The sequence below is a fragment of the Wolffia australiana genome, chromosome 1 (genome assembly GCF_029677425.1).
Source record: "Wolffia australiana isolate 7733 chromosome 1, ASM2967742v1".
NCBI lineage: Eukaryota > Viridiplantae > Streptophyta > Magnoliopsida > Alismatales > Araceae > Wolffia > Wolffia australiana.
Genome location: NC_135835.1, coordinates 28,125,702 through 28,148,443, shown reverse-complemented (window position 1 = coordinate 28,148,443; position 22,742 = coordinate 28,125,702). Strand labels below are relative to the sequence as shown.

General features: G+C 43.2%; 1 protein-coding gene across 1 annotated transcript; it reads right to left on the bottom strand.

The window, feature by feature from the left end:
• Positions 1–1,151: 1,151 nt before the first annotated feature.
• LOC144713534 (uncharacterized) lies at positions 1,152–20,760 on the bottom strand. The gene is made up of 16 exons (XM_078588130.1): positions 20,435–20,760; positions 19,551–19,745; positions 18,502–18,576; positions 18,249–18,416; positions 18,004–18,167; positions 16,394–16,612; positions 5,090–5,216; positions 4,785–4,973; positions 3,982–4,068; positions 3,748–3,899; positions 3,561–3,680; positions 3,261–3,486; positions 2,694–2,753; positions 2,436–2,609; positions 2,237–2,346; positions 1,152–1,623 (listed from the first exon to the last, which is right to left on the bottom strand). Exons 1-16 carry the CDS (start codon positions 20,627–20,629, stop codon positions 1,458–1,460), a joined length of 2,427 nt encoding a protein of 808 aa, XP_078444256.1. The 5' UTR covers positions 20,630–20,760; the 3' UTR covers positions 1,152–1,457.
• Positions 20,761–22,742: the final 1,982 nt, after the last annotated feature.

Genomic DNA, 22,742 nt, shown 5'->3' with positions numbered 1-22,742 from the left:
CGTTGCATGAACAGAAGATCAACAAATTTTGTGGTGGACAACATGCTAAATCAGATTAAATCGGTTTACAGAAATCGAATAGAATGTGGGAAAGTATTCAAGCAAAGAGATAATCACTTTGAATTCCAACTAACTTTGGGGACTCCCAATTCCAACTGACTTATCTCAAGCTTACCTATCTAATGAAGATAAGTATGAACATTGGCCTAAAAGTTGGAATATTCTTTGTAAGAATACTTATATCAGACCTTTAGTTCGCCTAATTTGCCACTATTTGTTCTCGGAAAACCTGATTCTCCAAAAAAAATTCTTTGCGTCAAAATAACTAATCGAGTGAAGAGAATTTTACACATTCACCTAAATCATAAAAATTAAGAAAAGAACATATTTTAGGAGATTTGCTTAAATCTGGCAAGATACATCTTAGAAATTAATAGAGGATTTGCTTAAATCTGATGGGTTTTACACGATACTGGTAGTTCGTGATCACCCCTGCCAGTACGCATATTTCATGGCACACCTAGGTTTGGCCAATACATTCAACATAAAATGTATGTTTTCCATAACTTATGTGATAAGGTTATATCTTTGAGAATTTCAGATTCGTAACATGCTGGTGGTGTAGTCTTTGATGTAATTTAGATAATGAAAACCTTAATTGGATAGAGATGGATGGGCTCGAGAGGTTAGGCAAGAGTTCCAGAGACGAAGAGAAGAATGGGAATAGTAAGGGGGAGAAGGCGAAAGGAGGAAGGGATCGACCAGCGACGAGTCGCCCAGAATATGCGAGAGGTAGAGATGATCATGAGGGGAAGAGACAGAACTTCCAATAATACAATACTTTCTGCCAGCCCTCCTAAAGGGAGAACTGCACTTGTTAAAGGAAACACCAGAAAAGAGAAGTACGTGAATGCTCTAGTGGTCAATAGACGTGGTTGTTCTGTTCAGTTCGTTTGAAACAAACAAAAAATTCGCACAAAAGAACCGCACAGGGCCTTGTTCTTAGTTCTGTTCTTTTTTTTTCAAAAACGAACAAAATTCGCACATTCGCACAAAACTAGTACAAAATTCGCACAGAGCGAACAAAAGAACCGCACATGGGTCTGTACTATGTTCTGTTCGAATTCATTTTTGTTCTGTTTGGAAAACTGAAAAGAACGAACAATTCACACAAATTTGCACAAAAAGAACAAAACGACCACGTCTAGTGGTCAAAGACGACACTAACCCGAGGAGGGTCGAGGATCATATCAATTTAGACACAGACAAAGACTGAAGACGGTTAAATCTAGCTGGGAGATTAGTAACCTGTTTTAGTTCTTGGAGTCAAATTAGCGACCTGATCTCGATTTCCATTGATGGCAAAAATCAATTTCCTAGAGTGAGATTGGAGCAGAATCGAGTAATTATATCTGGAGAAGACTGACCTTGCTAGGGATAAAGTTGCAGACGAAGGGTCAGCGAACAGGCTTCGAGAAGAAGATGACGAGGAAGTAGACCAGAAAACCAGAGAGGAGGATGCCCCCATAAACCAGCCCCTGTGAGCTCCTCACAGGCATCCTGTACTCAATAGAACAGCACCTCATCTTCTCCCTCTCGCTTGCGAGAACCCTCTCCACGTACCTGTGACAAAAATGTTAGTGTTCTATGATCCTATCATGATTGGATCACATCATCTTTGATATTCGGCGCAATGCGACGATGCGGCGATCGAAAAAGTTGATCTGATCATTGGATTGACTGGATCTTGATCATGCTCATGGACTGATCCAATTCTTGCAGTAATTGAATCAAGGAGCCTAAATCACATCAAACATTTTTTTATCGGATTAATCAGTTGGCAGATTAAGGCCATGGCCGGGTTGGTCAAATGGCGAGCTGCCAAGTGTCAAACGATGAAAATATGGCTGTGGAAATAAAGAACGGTACTAAACTTTCCTCCATTTGGCAAAAAAATTACGCCTTGGTGGCCCCTATCTATCATGCGATCCGATCTGACAATCTGATCGCGGATTGCAACGAGTAGCAATCACCTATCTCGATCAATCTACCTGGCTAGATTGAGATAATTGATTGATGGCATGGGCCTGATCGTGGACAGAACCCAGAGCCAGTCAGACAGATCAAAGACCAAATCAGATCACCAATCTAATTGACCAATTGATCAATCCGATCGAATCCCTGAACACTACATAAAAGATGATGTATATATTGTGTGAGAGAGAGAGAGGCTGACTCCTTGGTGAAGATGGTGCTCTGGAGGATCTCTGAACTGTTACTGTTGGCCTCCTCCAGCTGGTGGTCATACAGCATCGCCGACAAATCAACCAGCTGCTCCTCCAGTTTCTAAGAAGAAGAAGAGGAAAAAGAATAAGATTGCGACGAAGAGAATGACGAAGAAGATGGAGAGAGGGTGGAGAAGATGAGAGAGATACATCGAGGTACTGTTCGAGTTGGTCGACAAGCTCGTGGGGAAAAGGCATGGGCAAGGTGGTGACTTTCTTGTAGAACTTGTCAAGCCAAAGCCCGGCTACGGTTCTGTTCTTCCCGCCCTTGACGGGTTCCCCGAGTGGCGTCCTCAGATGCTCAGATGCAAAAGACTGCACCATCTGCAAGTGCCCAGATCTCCAAGTTGGTCAGTTGCTGGAATTGGCTCTGCTTGGTTGTAGGTCCATACTTGAAGAAGCACCTACCTCTGAGGTTTCTCGGATCTTGCGCAGTGCTGAGTCCACTCGTGCGTAGATTGCATTTCTCTGTAAGCATATTATGATGATTACAGTCATAGGATGTACAGTGATTGCAATCATGTTTAAGATGGAGGTGGTGGTCATTATGTTGATGATATCGATGACAAAGGTGATGATGATGAAGGTTTTTATGGAATCATTGTTGATGGAGATGATAATGAAAACGACTATGATGGTGGAGGTGGAGATAATGATGCTAGTAACGGATGATGAAATTGATGATGCCAATAAGATGACGACGATGATGATGATAATAACCAAGATGCTGGTGGAGGTGGAAATAATGATGATGATGTAGTGCTAGTGGTTATGGGATCATTGCTGATGGAGATGATAATGAAAACGACTATGATGGTGGAGGTGGAGATAATGATGCTAGTAACGGATGATGAAATTGATGATGCCAATGAGATGACGACGGTGATGATGATAATAACAAAGATGCTGGTGGAGGTGGAAATAATGATGATGATGATGATGGTGGTGGTGATCTTATTAGTGGTAACAACATACGAGAGCAGCATCATGAAGAAGGAGGCTGATGCTGGAGGAATTGGAGAAGGGACCGAAGGGGTGGCAACCAGAGGCCCAGAGCCAGTTGATGATAGGACGGCCATGGGCACGTGAAGCCTTCTCATACGGCGCTGTCAATCCACCCAAAGCAGAGGCCAACCCCGCCAGCACGTGCCTCTGTGCCAGCCATGGCTTGACTGTCCGTCGCTTGGTTTCCGACACATAACTGCCAAGCCCCTCAGCCACATTAATCAATACCCAAAAGAACAAAAAAAAGAGAATTAGACAGGGACTGCTTGCCTCAGGGGAATCTCATCATTGCCGTGTTGGAGAACTATGACAACATCCTTGCTGGCCCAGACGAGCCCGTCATCTTCCATCAAGAGCTCTGCATCCACTTCCGCCAGAGACAGCACAAATCTAAAAAGTCAACATAAAGTCAATGCCATGGTCGAATCACGTATATAAATTATGTACTTGTACTCACACTGGCACGACTCTGGTCCCATAAGTGCGGTAGAGATTGCCTTCCTTCTTAGTTTTCTTCAGTGTTGAACCGTGTCTCATGGAATAGCTCTCCCAAAGGGGGCGATGTTTGATGGGAGAGTCTTCAGATTTATCATACTCTTCCAACCATGTCTACATTTTCAAGGGGAAAGTAAGATTTAGGAGAAGGTCAGTTGGTGGGAGATAGAACTGAAGTTTGGGACCGGGAGAAGACCTGGCGGAGGAAGTACTTGCTTGAAGCCACGGGATCGGCGGCCTCCAGCATGCCATGAGCAAGTACATCAGTTGATCTTTCCATTTCCTGGGATTCCGATTCGCAAAAGCATCACATGACTTTCAGGCGCTTCCAGATGTTGCATGGTTGATGAATTACCTAACTTAATATGTACATGTACATCTTTTACTCCATTCTATGTCTCTCCCTGTGTAGGTTTGCCGATGATGACAAGTTCATCATCGATACGGGATGATGATGAGTCATCCTCATCATCCTCATCTCCATCTGGACTGATAAAGACGAGATTGTAATCTTCATCCTAGCCACAGAGGAATGAGGAGGACAATACCAAGCTATCGTCGTCCTCATCATCATAAAGTGTAAAAAAGAGGAAGTGGCGAGAGGCCAATGATAAGTCATCATCACCATCCATAAAAAAATTTGTCAATTAAACGTCAATGACAAACTAGTTATCCTCATCATCTTGAAGAAAACAAATGGTGAGTCGTCATCGTTTTCTCATTCTTGTCTAAGGGGACGGCAAACCCTACCTAACTGCAGGATTGTAACAACCATGAAAGAAGTAGTGAGAAACTCAGGAGTAAATTTCCATGTGAGTGATCTTAAACTCCATAAAAGAGCTTATATAGTCTTCAAAATCTTAAATTTATAGAGTAGATCCCTGCTAACTTATTTCAAAAAGACTCAGCCCTTAACCTTTGGTAGTTTAAATATAAAAGAGCACCTGCAATGCCCAAGACGATAACAAAAACAACATCACCACAAGCACATGTACTTACTTCCTTCAGGATAGCTCCGTCTAAGTAAGTCTTCGCACGGACATTGAACCGGCCGTCCTCCTTGGTTTCATGCTGAGAATAAGCCCGCATCGCCCTCCACACTGCAATTGCCAACTTCTCATGGCGGTGCAATGAATATGAACCGCCAGTAAATACTATTTCTTGCGTGCCATGAACCATTTTCCGCACCTATTTCAGAAAATTGAATAGAAAGATCGTCTTAATTGCAAGAATAATGAAGTAATTTAAATAAGTCCATTTCTTCAAAAAAAATGTAAATAAGTCCAAGGATGAATGGCCCACACCTCTCTCTCGATTTCTTTAACGTCTATGCTGGTGTTATGACCAGAGTGAAGAATATTGTACCGGTTATGATTTTGCAGCACAATGATAGGAATAAGCAACCTCGTTGTGAGGTCAACGGTCTGAAATCTGTCACAGAAATAAATAAAAAAACTTTAAAACTTTATAATTTCAACAGGGACAAGTCTCGTTGTATCTTAATGGCTCTAGGAAACCAGAAACGGCTTCAGCTATGACATAAGTTAATGAGCGGGAGTTAAGTCAGCGAGTGCCTTTTTCGCAAAAAAAGGTCAAAGCATACCAAATATCTGGCTTTCAGGCACGTCAACTATCACAATAAAAGTCCTACTTAACAAATGGCGGCATTAACTATCAGTACAAAATGAAATAAGAATAATAACTTTATACATCTCATAGTCCGAGAGGGAGGAAACATATCTTGCACGCAAAAAGCTATATCTTAAAAAACACAAAGGTTATATAGATGCGTAACTGAAAAAGAAGGGAGATGTCAAGTTTAAAACCCAAGATAGCTTTAATAAAATGTCATAACTAAATAGAGAGGAAACAAATCTCATTCTACCTACATAGCTTCGAAAATGACAGTTAAAATTTGAAAGCAGCACGGTTTCAGAAATGGAAGAGAACTAAACGGGGCAGATATCGTAGAAGTCCACTCATGGAAGAAACGGAAGAGAGAGAGAAGGGAGGATCCTTGCCAACCTGCGAGTCCAGGCAAAGTTGGACAATGTAAAACCTAAATAATTACATAGTGGGGGTTCCCCATCCTTAATAAGGTGAACCCATTCACATATTACATCTAAAACCGATCTCCAACATATATAAGTCCCATCGTACCAGTATCCAACTCTAAGATGCTCAATTGGCATGTTTGAAACCAAAACTTGCTTTCAACATGTCATAATTAAAAAAGACTATTAGTTTCGATGTGACTGGTAAGATTCATATCTGATGAGAGCATAACCAGAAGCTATTCACGTCTTTCAATCAGTCAGTGCTTAGTATTCGAGAATTATTATGATAGTATTCCTGGGTCTGTAGAGATATATGCCCTAGAGTTCCACATTTGAAGGCATTGTATATCGTCGGGGGAAATTCGCTTTGATGGATGAGCAGGGCAAGACGACATGACTAGAGTCAGGGAAAACTGGTCAAATGCGGCTGAGAATGGAAGGACCATCAAGAAAGACAGTTCCGCATCCGCTGGTGGGTGATGGGACGAAGATTGCAGCTCTCCCGAGCCAAGGAGCGGAAGCTGTGATAGAGTGGAACTCAGACATGCAGTTGACAGTACGTGATCTGGCTGAGAGAGCGGAGCTCCTACCGGAACAGCTATTGGGGGGGCAATCATCAACCCAATTATGAGGTGCATCTCCTGGAATGTACACGTTCTCTATGATGAGGGGAGACGTGGTGCGGTGGGAGGGTATTTGCAACAACGGGGGGCTGATGTGGTATGCTGACAGGAGACAATGCTGGAGAGGTGTGATGCCAGAGAGTGGAACTTGGTGGGCAAGAGTTCCTAGAGGATTACGTGGCAGTCAATGCAGTCGGCAGATCGGGGGGCTTATTGGTGGCATGGAACACAGCAACCTATGCTAAGGATTGGTCTTGGACAGGGCAGTATTTGGCTGCAGTTAAAATCAAGAGGAGCGACAATTGTCATTATGTGGTGGGATCGGTCTATGGCTCAGTTATCGCGGCACACCGTCACATGCTATGGGAGGAGCTGGAGAGCGTGGTCTCTCTCTTCCAAGGGACCCCCATGCTTATTGGAGGGGATTTCAACGTGACATTGGAGTCTGGTGAAAGGCCAGACGGGACGGGAGGGCAAGGTCCGGGTTCAGAGGAGTTTTGGTCCTTTATATCGGGAGCAGGCATGCAAGAAATGGGGCCGATGAATTGTATCTACACAAAGAGAAGTTCGAGAGGACCTAATACTCTCTCCCTTCTGGACAGGTTTCTATATTTGGTAGAGTTACTAGAGGAATACCCGTTGGCCGATGTGCATGCAATCCCTAGACTGCTGTCGGATCACGCCCCAATTATATGGCAGAATAATGTCGGCCAGAACAGACCCACATACTTCAAGATGGATAGATCGTGGTTGCTGGAGAAAGGGTTCAGAGAAGAAGTGATGTCATGGTGATCATCTCAACCCAGCCAGGGCACAGCCACGGCGCAATCGACCATCAAACTGGCAGGCTTGCGCCTTCATCTTATAAAATTCAAGAAAAAGATCCGAGAAGAACGACACCGCTGTAGAAATGAGGCCCTGATATAGTTCAGCAGATGGATGCCCTAGAAGATATGTGGGGCCTAACTGATATTGAGCGCATGGAGAGAAAAACTGCAGACGGATAGTGGAAGAAGAAGACAAGAAGCTAGAGCTTGATTGGAGACAGCGATCTCGTCAGTTATGGCTTAAGGATGGGGATGCCAATACTCGATCTTTTCGGGACACAGGTGATTGGAGAAGCTCTGGCAAACCATTTCAGAGCAGTGACTAAAAGAGGGGCTCGGAACCAGTGGAGACGGAGCGGCAAGAGTGCATCTAAGGTGACGCAAGTCCAGCAAGATGAGCTGGTGAAGCCATCCCTTGTGGAAGAACTGCAGAATGCAATCAAAGGCTTGAATGAAGAGGGTGCACCGGCCCCCGATGGATTCCCAATATTCTTCTTCAGCGAATTCCGGGAGGCGGTCGGATCAGAGGTGATGAGTACACTGGAAGAGTTCCGGTGTGGTAGCTATGGCCTGGAGCGACTAAACCGACCATACTTATTTCTGCTGCCCAAGCGCTCTGGTGCCATCAACGTGGGGGACTTAATGCCCATTGCACTTTCCAATTCTATATATCTTATCATCGCCAAGGTGCTGGCGAATCGGCTAAAGGTGGTAATTGGGGACCTAATTGGACCATTTCAATCAGCTTCCATTCCAGGTATGCAACTGTTGCCGAGGGAGATCATATCCGCATGGAAGGCGAACAAGAGTAAGGGTTTCATATGGAAGGTCGACTTTGCGTAAGCATATGACTCGCTCGACTGGAGATTCCTATGGTCTGTTATGCGCAAACGCGGGTTCCCCGATGAGTGGGTGACCTGGGTGAGACGGTGTGTTACGTCTCACTCATTTTCGATACTGGTCAATGGTCGAACTGAGGGGGGATGGATCCACCCATAAAGGGGAGTCCGACAAGGCTGCCCGTTAGCACTGCTACTGTTTCTACTCACGGTGGACACCCTGGACACATGCACAATCAAAGCCTATGAACAAGGCCTATTCAAGGGCTTTCAGACGGCAAGCTACCCTGAGGGCATCCCGCTTCTGCAGTATGCCGATGACACCACGTTTTTCATTGAAGGCTCGATCACAGAATCTCGTATTCTATCAACATTACTTGATCTATTTGCGGATTTCTCAAGGCTGCCACTCAATCGAGCTAAGTCTGCTTTGGTGGGCTTTGAACTTTCTTCAGAGGAAGAGACACAAAATGCTAAAGCTTTAGGCACACCTCGAGGCTCGCTCCTGATGTGTTACCTGGGTCTTCCGCTGACAAGGCGGCGTATTCTAGCCACTGAATGACAACCGGTGGTTGAAAAAGTAGAAAGGCCGCTAGAAGGATGGCAGAACAAAGTACTTTCGAAAGGGGGAAGGTTGGTGCATCTAAGGTTGATGCTGTCCGCCGATATTCTACCTATCGGTATTTAAAATACCAGCACGAGTGGTAAATCGACTAGAGGGGGCGATGAGACGGTTCTTCTGGAGAGGCAATGGAGAGGAAGAACGAAAGGGGGTGCTGCTAGTAGCATGGGAGATTCTATGCAGACCAGTAAAGCTGGGAGGGTTGGGGATTCTTCATCCGGACTTAATGAATTTGGCACTGTTGACCAAGTGGGTGGAAAGGATTGCGACTTCAATGGAGGGGCTGGTTTTCAATGTCTTGAGAGACAGGTATGGCTCCGAGATAGACCGGGAGAGACGCAGGGCTAGAGTCAGAGGAGGGTCCCCCTTCTGAAGCAGTATGCATCAAGCCATACCTCGCATTCGTGAGTTCTTTGAGCCCAGATTGGGAGACGGGGAAACATTTCGTTTTTGGACTGACAACTGGTCCAATCATGGCTCCATGAATTTGAGGTTCCCAAGCTATTTACTCTAGCGCGGAACCCAGAGGCCACGGGCAGGGAATGTTGGGATGAGGCTTGGGTCCCTATGCTGACAGAAGCTTTATCAGAGCCACGGTTTGAGGAGCTGTTGGGGCTGCAAGAAGCACTTCTATCATTCAAACCATTAGTTGATTCTCGCGATGGTTGGATGTGGCGGGGGCCGTCTTTCTCGGTAAAAGATGCATATCTGAAAATCCGACGAGATAATCTGTAAGGCCTGCCACACGTTGATGACACGCTAAGTCCCCCTTAAAGTGCGACTATTCAGCTGGTTGTTGAGGCGACGAAGGCTGGTCACATGGGTCTATCAGCGGAGATGGGCCCCTGCGGCTCCCATTGACTGTCCAATGTGTGACAGGGGGGGAGGAAAATTGCTCCCATCTATTCTTCAGGTGTCACTTCGTGCAGGGTGTCTGGGCATCGCAGCACTTACCGGGGGTGGATATCTCCTCGGACGAGGCCTTTTGGGCTTCAGTTTTAGACGGGAGATATAGAAGCTGACTGGAATGGGGGCGCTTGCTCACGGTGCTCTGGATGATATGGCTGAATCGAAATGAGGTAGTTTAAAGGGAGGGCGGCTTCAGTGGAGAACGCCGCACATGATGTGGAGGCGCTGAAGTTTTTTTGGGGTGGAGGGAGAGGATAGTCTATTTTGGGCCTGATTGTATATTGTTTGTACGAAATCTTTACCGTTAATGATGGCGGATAGGCCACCTGTTTTGTGTGGTCTTCCTTATTGTTTTTCCAAAAAAAAAACATGAGTTCCACATTTGAAACCTTGGATTCATATTTTGCCATATGATCCAAGTTAGGATTTTCCTCGGAAGGCATCAAGAAAGATTTGGAATGTAAACCATCAATTCATACAGAATAAAAGATAATTTTCTCCATTGTCGTAATCATAAACGGGAGAAACAAGTCTCACTTTACCTAATTGCAATTAAAAAATGTCAAAATTAGTGTATAAACTACACTTCACTAATCATCTAATGGAGTGTCCCTGATAGACGCTATTCGAAGACATACAGAAGGAGGAAGCTCAGATCTGGTCAACAGACAGTTGACCAGCGTAACTGACTCCAGCGAGGTATATAAATAAAGGGGGCACCAGCTGGGAGGGGCATCTTTTTCTTGTGCAAGAAGTCGTTACACTTCCCAGGGGAGGAGTCGCGAGTGCGCCGGCCCACCGGACGACCTGGAGGGAGGAGTCCAGCCGCAGAGGAGGACCGCCACGATCAAGAAGGAGCTCCATCCAAGGGAGGAGCCGTCGTGATCATCTCCTGTCAAGCTATCTTCCCATTTCCTGTTTGTTCAAACTACATTTCATATTCGGATATTGAAAATCCTTGGATTGTGAATTGTTTGGATACGAAGGGTGTATCAGTCCCCTTGTCCCCATACACATTAATTCTTTAACAGAAGAAAACACCAGGAATACATCCTCATGTCCCTTAATGGCTTAAACACCAAAAAAATTGTCAGCCGGAACATTCTCTCATTTATTCATTTTCTTTCTTTTATTCATTTCTATTTTTGGTACTTTCTTGTACTGGGCCTTCTACTATTAGCCCATGTGGATGTACAACCTGGCATCTATATAAGCCAAGGAACTCCATAGAGAATACTATGCAAGTTAGGTGTTCATTTCTTGAATCTCGTTTCTTCTCTTCTCTCTTTCCTTCCATACAGTGTCACAGAGAAATTGTGGAGAACAGAGAAGAGGAATTAAAGTACATTGTTCAACATGGTATCAGAGCGATCGTGAGGCGGCTGTCTGCGGTGCAGATGTTCGTGGAATTACAGAGTAGTGTCGTCATTGTCGTCGAAGAATCAAGAATCAAGAACCTGTTCTTGAAATTCTTGAAGCGATCATCTGCAGTGCAGAGATCGGTGGAATTGCGACTCGCCGCTCTTCGTTTTTGAAGTGATCGTCTGCAGTACAGAGATTGGTGGAATCGCGAATCGCCGGCCCTCGTTCGTCGGATCGAGATCGGCGAGAAAAAAATCGGCACGGGGTGGAGGCGGAGTTGGCTAGTTACATTGCTGGCGTTGTCTCGGAGAGCCAGATGAATTCCAACGGACTGTCAAAGAGGATTCCATCGTAGATAATCGTCTCGTCGGCCTCCGTTTGCCAAAAATCTGTTCTCGTACTCGTCGTAGTCGAGATCGTCGTACGAGTTTGAAATATCTCCTCCGGCGGACTCAAATCGGAGGTCTAGGTCGGCGGGAGACCAAGCTCATTGTCCGACGATTCGAGAACGCTCGAAGGCCTTCTCGCCGCAAGATCTGGTCTCAGGGGGCTTTCACAAATTCCTCCTTTGACCGTGTCTGGTATTCTCAACTGTCTAGCATCAAACCAGGTCAGAATATTTCTTAACTGTCTGGTATTTTTTCAAGAATTGTCGTCCCTTACCAGCACATCCGTGAAGTCATTAGATCGAAAGATTGAGTGGTGCTGGATTTAAGAAACTGCAAGAGTTATAGTAGTTGCTGACTTGGCTTGAAAATGGAGATCAATGATCTTCAGATTACTCAACAAGAACAAGGACTGTCTTCTATGTTACATCATGGAATTCCGGAATCCATGAAATACACTGGGCTAAACTTATTACATTGGAGTAAGTTTGCTGAGATGATTCTTGAAGGAAGAAGATTGGGTCATCACTTAACTGAAGAAGTGAAGCCATCCAATCCACGCTATACAATGTGGAAAGCTGAAGATGCTACAGTCAAGACCTGGTTACTCAGCAGTCTGCGTGGAGATTTAATCCCAAAATATCTTCTGATTGATACTGCAAAACAGATCTGGGATAAAATTCATAAGAGCTGCTTGAAGACAAACAATGATTGGCGAATTTATGAGTTAGTTACCAAGGCAACACTTCTTCGGCAAGGTGACAAAACAGTTCAAGTTTATATATGTGAGCTTCAGGGTCTGTGGGATGAGATAGATCATTACAGGCCGACTGCTGAGACAGATTGTCTATGTCGACATTATACTATGAAGGACCGGATTTATAAGTTTCTTATGGGTCTTAATCCTGAGTATGACTCATTGAGACGACAAATTCTCAACAGGGAGATAGCACCAAACCTAGAACAAGCTATACAACTTGTACTTGAAGAATAAAGTCATATACAGCACCCATCTAATGCACCAGCCAGTGAAACAGGTACTGGTTTTATAGCAACAAAACATACAAAGTATAATTCAAATGACAACCACAAGAACCAAAGGAGTAAGTCAACATGGCAGACCAGAGAGCCTAATGTCTGCTCATACTGCAAACGAAAGGGACACAGGAAAGAAAGTTGCTGGGATCTTCATGGTCGACCACCTAGACAAGCCCATGCTAATACTGTTGGTATCCAAGATTCTACAAGTGGAGATGATACAGTCCATCCTACACTCAGTGATTTCCACTCCATCAAGGAGGAGTTAGAAAAACTGAAGAATATGATTCATCCAGTAAATACATCTATGGTCTGCAAGGGCGAGGATAAAAATGGTAAATATCTTAATTTTTCTGGCATTCATAATGCATATAGTTCTTCCAACTGGATTATCGATTCTGGAGCAACAGATCACATGACATCATATCGCTCTAATTTTATTGAATATTCTGTATGTTCCAACAGTCGACGAGTACTGACTGCAGGGGGAGAAATGCTTCCAGTCTCTGGTTTTGGAAGCGTTAGAATAAAGGAACTGGGATTGTTAAAAAATGTTCTGCACGTTCCTAAGCTTAAAGTACAATTAATTTCTCCTCAGAAATTGGTTAACGATACGTTGCTTACTCTAACTCTGGATTCTTCTGGTTGTTTTTTATATGATAAGAAGCTGAGCCGAACGATTGGACCAATTGAGGAGAGACATGGCTTGCTGACAGTACATGATGGAGCAGCTGAGGTGCTGATGGCATATGGCAGAAGTCTGTCCGAGGAAGATAATCTCCCAATAATCGAACAAGTTAAACTCTTTCATTCTCGTTTGGGTCATCCATCATTCGAACTCTTGGCACGGATGTTCCCTGTTTTTACTCGTAATGTGAATCTTTCCAAACTTATATGTGATGCATGCCAGTGTGCTAAACACAAGAGATCATCTTTTAAGGGAAAGGGTGAGCGAAGTGTAAAGCCGTTTGATCTTATACATACTGATGTGTGGGGACCGTGTTCTATATCATCATTGAATGGTGCTCGATGGTTTATTATAATCGTTGATGACTGTACTCGATTGACATGGACATATCTCCTTAAGAATAAGCTAGAGATAACAGATATTATCAAACATTTTATTACCATGGTACAGACCCAGTTCAGTGTGCAAGTGAAGAGGATCAGATCAGACAATGCTTGAGATTACTTTAATGCAACATTGAGATCTTTTTTTCAAACGCAGGGTATAGTCCATGAGTCCTCATGTGTGTATACGCCGCAACAGAATGGTATAGCTGAAAGGAAGATTGGTCATGTTGTAGAGACAACCAGAGTATTACTTATTCATCAGGGGGTACCTAAATATCTCTGGGGAGAAGCCTTATTGACAACTGTCCATTTGATCAACCGCTTACCATCCAAAGTACTGGGCTACAAGAGTCCTATCGATCTTATGATCGAATTTTTTCCTCTTGTAAGACTGAAAACTGGACTGAAACCTAGACTGTTTGGTTGCACAGTTTTTGTCCATATACATCATCCGACTGACAAACTCAGTCCAAAGGCTGTGAAATGTGTATTTGTTGGATATACGTCGACTCAAAAAGGGTATAAATGTTATCACCCTCCATCCAAGAAGATGTTTGTGTCAGTAGACGTAACCTTCAATGAATCTAAAAGATATTTCTCATCTTCATGTGGTACGGCCAAACAACCAGGTCAAGTTGAAAGAGAAGTCGAATTGCCTCTGATGCTATTACCACCAGAAAACACAAGTGAAACTCATACAGAGGTGCCCACAAACTTACCATCTGTTTTTGAAAATGGGAGCCCAAATTCAATACAGCAGAATGAAAATGATGAAGCAATTGAAGATAATGGTGAGGATGTAGAGGAAGAACAGGAATCAAGAGAAATGACTGTACCTCAACCACAGCAAGCATCTTCTGGTGATGACTCAGGCTGGCCTATTGCATTGAGAAAAGGAAAAAGGAGTTGCACTCAATTTCCAAGATATCCTATGTCACATTTCATAGGATACTCACACCTCTCGACTGAATATCAAGCACTTATTAGCAGAATTGATGCAATATCACCACCCAAGACGGTGCAAGAAGCTATGGAAGATAAAAATTGGAAACAAGCCATGGATGATGAAATGAACGCACTACTAAAAAATGACACATGGGAGATTGTTACATTACCCTCAGATAAGAAGAAAGTGGGATGTAGATGGGTATACACTGTAAAGTATAAGTCAGATGGCACATTGGAAAGATACAAAGCTCGTCTGGTTGCAAAGGGGTATACCCAGTCGTATGGAATTGATTATGGGGAAACATTTGCTCCTGTAGCAAAATTGAATACGGTTCGTATTTTACTCGCAATAGCAGCAAATCTGAATTGGAAATTATTTCAGTACGATGTGAAAAAATGCATTCTTACATGGAGATCTAGATGAGGAAGTTTACATGGAGATCTCTCCTGGATATTATCCACATGTACACAAGAATCAAGTTTGCAAATTGAAAAAGGCACTATATGGATTGAAGCAATCTCCAAGAGCATGGTTTGGTAAGTTCTCTCAGGCAATGAAAGACATGGGCTATCGCCCAAGTAATGGAGATCACACCCTTTTTATCAAGACAGGATTAAACGGGAAGGTGGCTGTATTACTTGTTTATGTGGATGATATTATTGTTACTGGTGGTGATGATGAAGAGATTTCTATCTTAAGTCAGAAACTTGCTCAGATTTTTTATATCAAATCTCTTGGATTACTAAGATATTTTCTGGGAATAGAGATTGCTTATTCCTCTGATGGCATTTTTATTTCTCAGAGGAAATACATCTTGGACATTTTGAAAGAGATGGGTATGAGCAATTGTAAACCGTCAACAGTACCTATGGAGACAAATTTAAAACTGGGACCATGTGAAGAAGCAATGCCTGTTGACCGGGAACAGTATCAGAGGTTGGTTGGGAAGCTTATATATCTTAATCATTCACGACCTGATATTGCATTTGCAGTTGGGCTTCTCAGTCAGTTCATGCACAGTCCGCGAGAACCACATATGCAGGCAGCATTTAAAGTACTTGCTTACCTCAAGGGAACACCTGGACATGGGCTGGTGTTTCAGAAAGGACGAAAATTAGCATTGGAAGCATACACGGATGCAGACTATGGTGATTCTGTGTTGGATCGTAGATCAACAACTGGATACTGTATGTTCCTTGGTGGTAGTCTGATTACTTGGCGCGGCAAGAAGCAAAAGGTGGTGTCAAGGTCGAGTGCAGAAGCAGAATTCAGAGCAGTAGCAAAAGGAATTTGTGAAATTCTTTGGATCCGAAATATTCTCCTCGATCTCAATATAACTCAGGATTGTTCTACAGTACTTTATTGTGACAGCAAATCAGCTATTGATATAGCCCATAACCCAGTTCAACATGATAGAACAAAACATGTTGAAATTGATAGACACGTCATCCAAGAGAAGATTGATGCTAAAGTGATTGCTATGAAGTACATTCCCTCAGACCAACAAATTGCAGATATACTCACCAAGGGCATTCCAGGTGGTTTATTTCATCGGCTTTGTTCCAAGCTGGGAATGAAGAATATCCACCTACCAGCTTGAGGGAGAGTGTCAGCCGGAACATTCTCTCATTTATTCATTTTCTTTCTTTTATTCATTTCTATTTTTGGTACTTTCTTGTACTGGGCCTTCTACTATTAGCCCATGTGGATGTACAACCTGGCATCTATATAAGCCAAGGAACTCCATAGAGAATACTATGCAAGTTAGGTGTTCATTTCTTGAATCTCGTTTCTTCTCTTCTCTCTTTCCTTCCATACAGTGTCACAGAGAAATTGTGGAGAACAGAGAAGAGGAATTAAAGTACATTGTTCAACAAAAATGAATTCAAAATTTAAAGGGAGGATACAATTCCAATTGTTACCTAACATCCGGCGCTATAACATACTCTATCGTGGTGGAAACCAAAGCTGCAAGTTGGCCCATTAACGTATCATGCGTCGAACTAATTTTAGAAATAAGTGAGCCTCTCGGTAATATCAGGTTTCCCAACCGTGGGAGTGTTCTGTAACCAACGCTTCCTTCTTCAGATTCTATTTTACCGTATATACATGGGCCTGAGGAAACATCAATTACCACAAATCTGCAAGGGAAAACAAATGAACTTATTGATGTACTTTAATTAAGAACCAAAATACAAATTAATCCATTGTAAGTAAACGAAAAATTAAAGGCCACGTAATAGGGTTCTCTGATAAGAAAAACAGCACGAATCACTTTGTATTAGTTTAGATTCCATTTGGCTCAAAATGAATCACCTCATATATTTGCGCGTTGATCATGCCTTTTCAATGACTAAATAAAATCATATTTATCTTAAAATTTAATAACTGATCCATGGCTCGCAAGCTGCATATTTAAAGAGATTCATGCAAAAAAAAAATCTAAGTTTGACCCATTGACCTTATTAGCAAAAGCCAGTGTCTTCATATGCACGAAGCTACTAGGTACTGACTCAATCCACTCAACTATAAAATGATTTCTCTCAACAATTGAAGATATCCTGGGATATTGTGGACATATAATCATGGCTGACTCAGAGCTGACCTAGATGAGACTGCATCGTCAAAGGTTTCACCTAACCCTCTAGGACTTTGGCACTTAAATTTAACCTTAAACATTCATCAGAAGCTAAATAGTAGCAGCACACCTCTATCTTATTCTGAAAGCATCAAGTTAGGGTCACTGATCACAAGAATAAAAGGAAAAATAGTGGTCTGGGACAATAACAACTTGGCAGAAAGAAAATTCGCATACAGTAGCATATTTAAAAGAATTTTTCCATAACTCAATCCACAAAACAACATCACCACGTCAAGAATCCAACAGATCACACCATATGACGTCCCAACGAGATGATTGTCTGCCCAAGAGTCACCACGCAAAGAATTTGTTGCTGGTGAAGACACATTCATCAGTACCCAAATCCTATCAACAGGTGGAGATGCAGAGAGACAAAAAAAGAGTGTATGTTTTCGCATCGATTATTCTGCTCACGCATATCCCTTGTGTAAAGAGATACAGGAACAGGCTGAGCTTTACACGTCTCATAACGGGCCATAAACAAGGACAGTAATATACAAGCCCGTTATAGGTTATACAAAAAGAAACGCAAAACATTATAACCCGCTTCAGCTAACATTATTAAACATACCTCTCCAAATAGCAAGTTCCCTTCTGAAAGATTTCAGGAAAATCAAAGAAAAGTTTTTCATTTTGGTTGCCTTTTTTAAAGGAAAGTTCCAGCGAGTCAATGGAAAATGACCATAAAAATGCCACAAACATAATTTATCGTTGTACCAGAATTCCATGGAAAGAACATAAGCGTTTCTAAAATCGAACGCTCATAAAAAATGCGTCCCAAAAAATCAAAGGAAACTATAAATGAACTTAATTTCCCCATAAACTCTGTTCTCCTATCTCTTTTTCGGATAATCATAACTTTTTTTTCTCCTGGGAAGTGACTTAAATTACCTCCCCGAACTTAGCCAAACTTGAGAGGCACCTCCCCCATTGTACCGGTACTGATAAATGTACCCCCCATCCTGCTGCTTCAATTCCTTTTCGGAAAGACTTTTGACTTCAGCGTACAGAAGAGCATCATGATCAATTTCCTTGTCCCTAGGGTCCATCCTGACCTATGTGAATTAAGACAGACAATAAATGACGCGAGAATTATTAAAACTCAAAAAAATGATATGTTTTTGAATCTAATATACCTTATCAAAATTTATGACGAAAATGGCAGTAGGCTCAGGCCTGTCCTTCTTTTGTGCAAGTTTTCCGGGAGGTTCCATATCAAATAAATAGGAGTACAGTCTCTGGAATGCAGGTTCCACACTGACAGCCTCCACTTCAAAAAGAGGAAGCTCTCTCCCATATTCACTCTAAGATAAAAGATAATTCGTCATGAAGATCTTCAATAATGTCCATTAAAGAACAAGGTAATTGATATAAGCGGAAGATGGTCACCTCTCTCGTGGTGCCAGCTGGCTTCATTGCTTCCTTTACTGCTTTCTCCGTGGCAATTAATTCTGGCTGACCAACCTGTGAAAGAAAAAAGAGCCGATGAGAAAAGTTAAGGGTCAAAAGAAAAAAGTTGGGACTGGGGTGAGCCGTCACCAAAGACGAGGTTAAGAGTACAATGACAATTACTCATCATACTTGTCACATAACATAAGTCCGACGTTAAGCGTACAATGACAATTGTCGTTGCCTCGTCATTCTTTATTTTTACTCTTTCAGAAGAGGAGAGGCAACGGCAAATCGTCTTTGTCCTGCTCATTTGTCTGTCGCAAGTATGATGGTGATTTCGTTTGCATGACTTCCTTGTTTACCTTTACCACCCTTTTTTTCATTAAAGATAATAAAAACCGGTCACAGCAGAAGATTCTTCACAAAAAAATAGTAACCGGGAGTTCCAGTGAGAAGAATATAATTACAGATGACAGCTCAAGATGACAACAAGAGTCAACTTGAGAACCATTTCCAAATTAGAGATTCAATATGATTAAATCATCTACCACCATAAGTTCCACCAGAACACCTCGAGCACAACCAACTGAATCGGGCAGTTTATAATCGCTGAAGACAGATCATTACATTGTCAATAGCAAAATTCTAGTTCATGACCTTCTGGTTCAAGATTCAACATAATTAAAACATCTTCCACCATAAGTTCGACCAGAGCACCTCTATAATAACTTACTAATCTGTGGGTTGATCGCCGATTTCGGGTGATCTTCCCTCTTTAATTAAAAAAAAGAGTACTAATCGGGCGTTCTATAATAATTGATGTCAGATCATCACGGTTAAAAGAGTCAAATTCAAAAAACTTTCCTTCATGGCTTACTTGTTTGAGACTCAATACAATTAAAGAATCTTCCACCAAAGATTCTTCAGGAACACCTCTAAAATAACTTAATAATTCAGGCATTTAACATCAATTAGAGAAAAACATTAGAATTGAAAATCAAGGTAAATGAGGCATAATTCATAATCTTTTAGAAACGAAGACTTACAGAAATCACGTTATAGACAATGTGATGTTCAATATCGATTGGTTCGCCAGTCTCAAGGCACGATGGGCGGTGTGTGGGGAAACTGGTCTTGAGGAACTCCTCCAGTTTCTGGGCGTTCAACGAGTATCTATAGCCGGCATCTCCGTCGAATCCGACAAGGACAACGTTGACCTCAAGAGGCACCTCAAACGGCACCTACACACAAATATTCCACACAAAACGTGGTATTCTGTCACCAATGAAGTCCATAAATGCAAATGTCAACTTAGAATTCCCTACAATCCAGAACTTGCTTTAGTCTCTATTTGTATGGCATAAATCCCTTCATTATACTCATGAATTGAGAATTCTCACAACGAACACATCTACTCGACATGGATTGGTGGAGACTAAAACATCGGAAAATAAAATAAAATCTTTCACAAGTTCGTAGCTTATCCCCTTCTTTATTTTATCTCGAAATTGGTTTATCGAAATATTCATCTAATCGTCTCATCTCAACATTGAATTCTCTCTAAACTCCTCAAAAAAATCTATCTTGACAGTAATATCTCTTGTGAAAAATTAATAAACCCCAAACGAAAAAATTAGTTCAACTCATCCATCAAGAAGGTATAGTCATAATCGTTATCTAAATGCCTCGTCTCAATACGAGAAAATTCGCGGAAAAGCCCAAAAAATCCGTAGCTTATCCCCTTCTTTATTTTACCTCAAAATTGGTTTATCGAAATATACATCTAACTGTTTCATCTCACATTAAATACTCTATAAACTCCTCAAACGAACTATATTGACAGTGACATATCTTGCAGGAGTAAACCCTCGACAAGAAAATTAGCCTAACCCAGCGCAATTAGATCAGAAATGGGGACAGGAATTCATACCTCGGCGCGAGAGTGGAGCATGCGGCGGACGTCGGCGCGAATTGTGTCCTGCACGTCGTGGAAAGCGCCATGGTGCCATTGTGGATGGCCCGGGTCCCTCCGAAAGGGTTGCGGAGCGGCGGCGACGGGATAGAAGAGGAGGCAAGCTCCGGCTACCAAAATACATAGGATCGCGGGTAGGCCGCCGGATCCCATGGCAATTTGAGCTCAAATTCCTTCTCCGATTGAGAAATCTTCGCAGATTGTACCGAAATTGGACGAGAACTGCAGCTTCGATGAACTCTCTGGAGTGCTGATTGAAGAAGAAGAAGGAGAAAGGGGAAAATAAATGAATGAATTCGGCAAGTATTTATATGCGCCTAAGGCATTGTCTGTATTAAATATCACATACCTTTTTAGATGGGGAAATACTACGTATCATCACCAACTCTATGTTTTGTTCAAAAAATAGCACCAACTTTCTGTTTTGTTCAAAATATAGCACGCGCCAACAAGAAGACGCCAAGTGGCGTCTTCTTTTTTGCCAGCGATGGTCAAAATGCTGATGTGGATTCCACCGTGGTAGCCAGGTGGACTCCACGATGGCATCCACGCCAGGTGGACTCCACGTCAGCATTTTGACCATCGCTGGCCGTTGCCGCCGCTGCCCGTCACAGGCGGATTCCACCGTGGCTGCCCGTCGCGGGCGGCCGCCGCGGGCGCCCGTCTCTGGCCGCCGCCGCCGCCGCCGCCGCCGCCGCCGTCCGTCTCGCCGCCGCCGTCTTTTTCGCCCTCGCTCACCTCTTCCTCGTGCGGCGAAAAGACGGGCTGCCGGCAACAGCGGCGGCGGCGGCGGCCGGCGACGCGGCGGCAGCGGCGGCGGCAGCGGCGGCAGCGGCGGCAGCGGCGCGGCGCGGCCGGCGACGGGCGGCGGCGGCGGCGGCGGCGGCGGCCTGAGACGGCGCCAGCGCGGCGCGCGCGCGGGGCAGCCACGGTGGAATCCGCCAGCGGCGGGCAGCAGCGGCGGCAGCGATACTTAGCGATGGTCAAAATGCTGACGTGGAGTCCACCTGGCGTGGATGCCATCGTGGAGTCCACCTGGCTACCACGGTGGAATCCACGTCAGCATTTTGACCATTTTTTGAACAAAACAGAGAGTTGGTGATGATACTTAGTATTTCCCCTTTTTAGATTAACTTATTGAAATCTTGAGAGAGAAATAAAAATATTCATTTCACCTGTGTAGAAGAGGATGAAAGAGATAGTAATATGAAGAGAAATAAATATGGAGAAAGGGAAGAGATCATTGTTGAGCAATGCTTCTGGCTTTGACTGACACCAAAAATCATCCATAATAGAGTCTGAAATGCTCCTTAGTGGATTTGGTGGATGGGCACTGCTTACATTGCCGATTGTACGCCTACGATAGCTAGAGCAGTAACCGTAAGCGTTTGTACCAGTTATAGCGACCACCGTGGGCGTCGTCGTTAGGGGTAGCTGCCAGCGCCATTATTGGGGTTAGACATGGTCGTTCTGTTCTTTTTGTGTGAATTGTTCGTTCTGTTCGGTTTTCGAACAAAACATTGCACAGACCTATGTGTGGTTCTTCTGTTACTTTTTTTCTGCGAATTTGTGCAAATTTTGTTCGTCTAAAAAAAAATAACAGAACAAAGAACAAGGCCCTGTGCGGTTCTTTTGTGCGAATTTTTTGTTTGTTTAAAACGATCAAAACATAACAACCATGTCTAGTTGGGGGCAACACTAGTGCCAGTGCCAGGCACAGGCAAGGACAGATACACTTGCACATCCATGGGCATAAACCAACTCAAAAACTAACACTGAGTCGGTCCACTGACATTGAGTCAGTCCATTGACTTCAAAGTCAGCCAAGCCGTAGGCCAGTGTGTCTGAAGTTAGTCCATGCACTAAGTTGCTCTAGTAGCCGACTGAATGAACAGCTTATTTACTTAAGTTGATTTGAGTGTTGGATGTGGCTCAACCCTCTATATAAGAGGGTAAAACACAAGGATGACCGTGCAATGAACTCCCTGACTAAGATAGTGAAAATATTGAAGGAGTTCTCCGATGATTTCCAAATGCAGTAGAGCTTGATAGATGATCATGCACTAAGTCACCCCAATCATTTCATGAGGAGGAGGTATCATACATACATAATAACTGGTGTAAAAAAGGTTTTCTGACAGAATTTATAGACTCATTTGTAACTTCTACAGAGCAAAAGTGTAGCTTGGCATCCCACAAGCTGGCCACTCAACCTAGTGTTTGGGTTAAATTGATCCATGATTACAAATCTATATACTATACATGG

What these genes read in the sequence shown, in the direction of transcription:
- LOC144713534 (XM_078588130.1), bottom strand. Translation starts at nt 20,629, where the DNA reads ATGGGATCCGGCGGCCTACCCGCGATCCTATGTATTTTGGTAGCCGGA. An exon ending in TTGTCTATAACGTGATTTCT is followed by an intron (nt 18,577 to 19,550) that starts GTAAGTCTTCGT and finishes TTTCTTTCACAG; the next exon opens with GTTGGTCAGCCAGAATTAAT. An exon ending in TTCTTCATGATGCTGCTCTC is followed by an intron (nt 2,754 to 3,260) that starts GTATGTTGTTAC and finishes ATATGCTTACAG; the next exon opens with AGAAATGCAATCTACGCACG.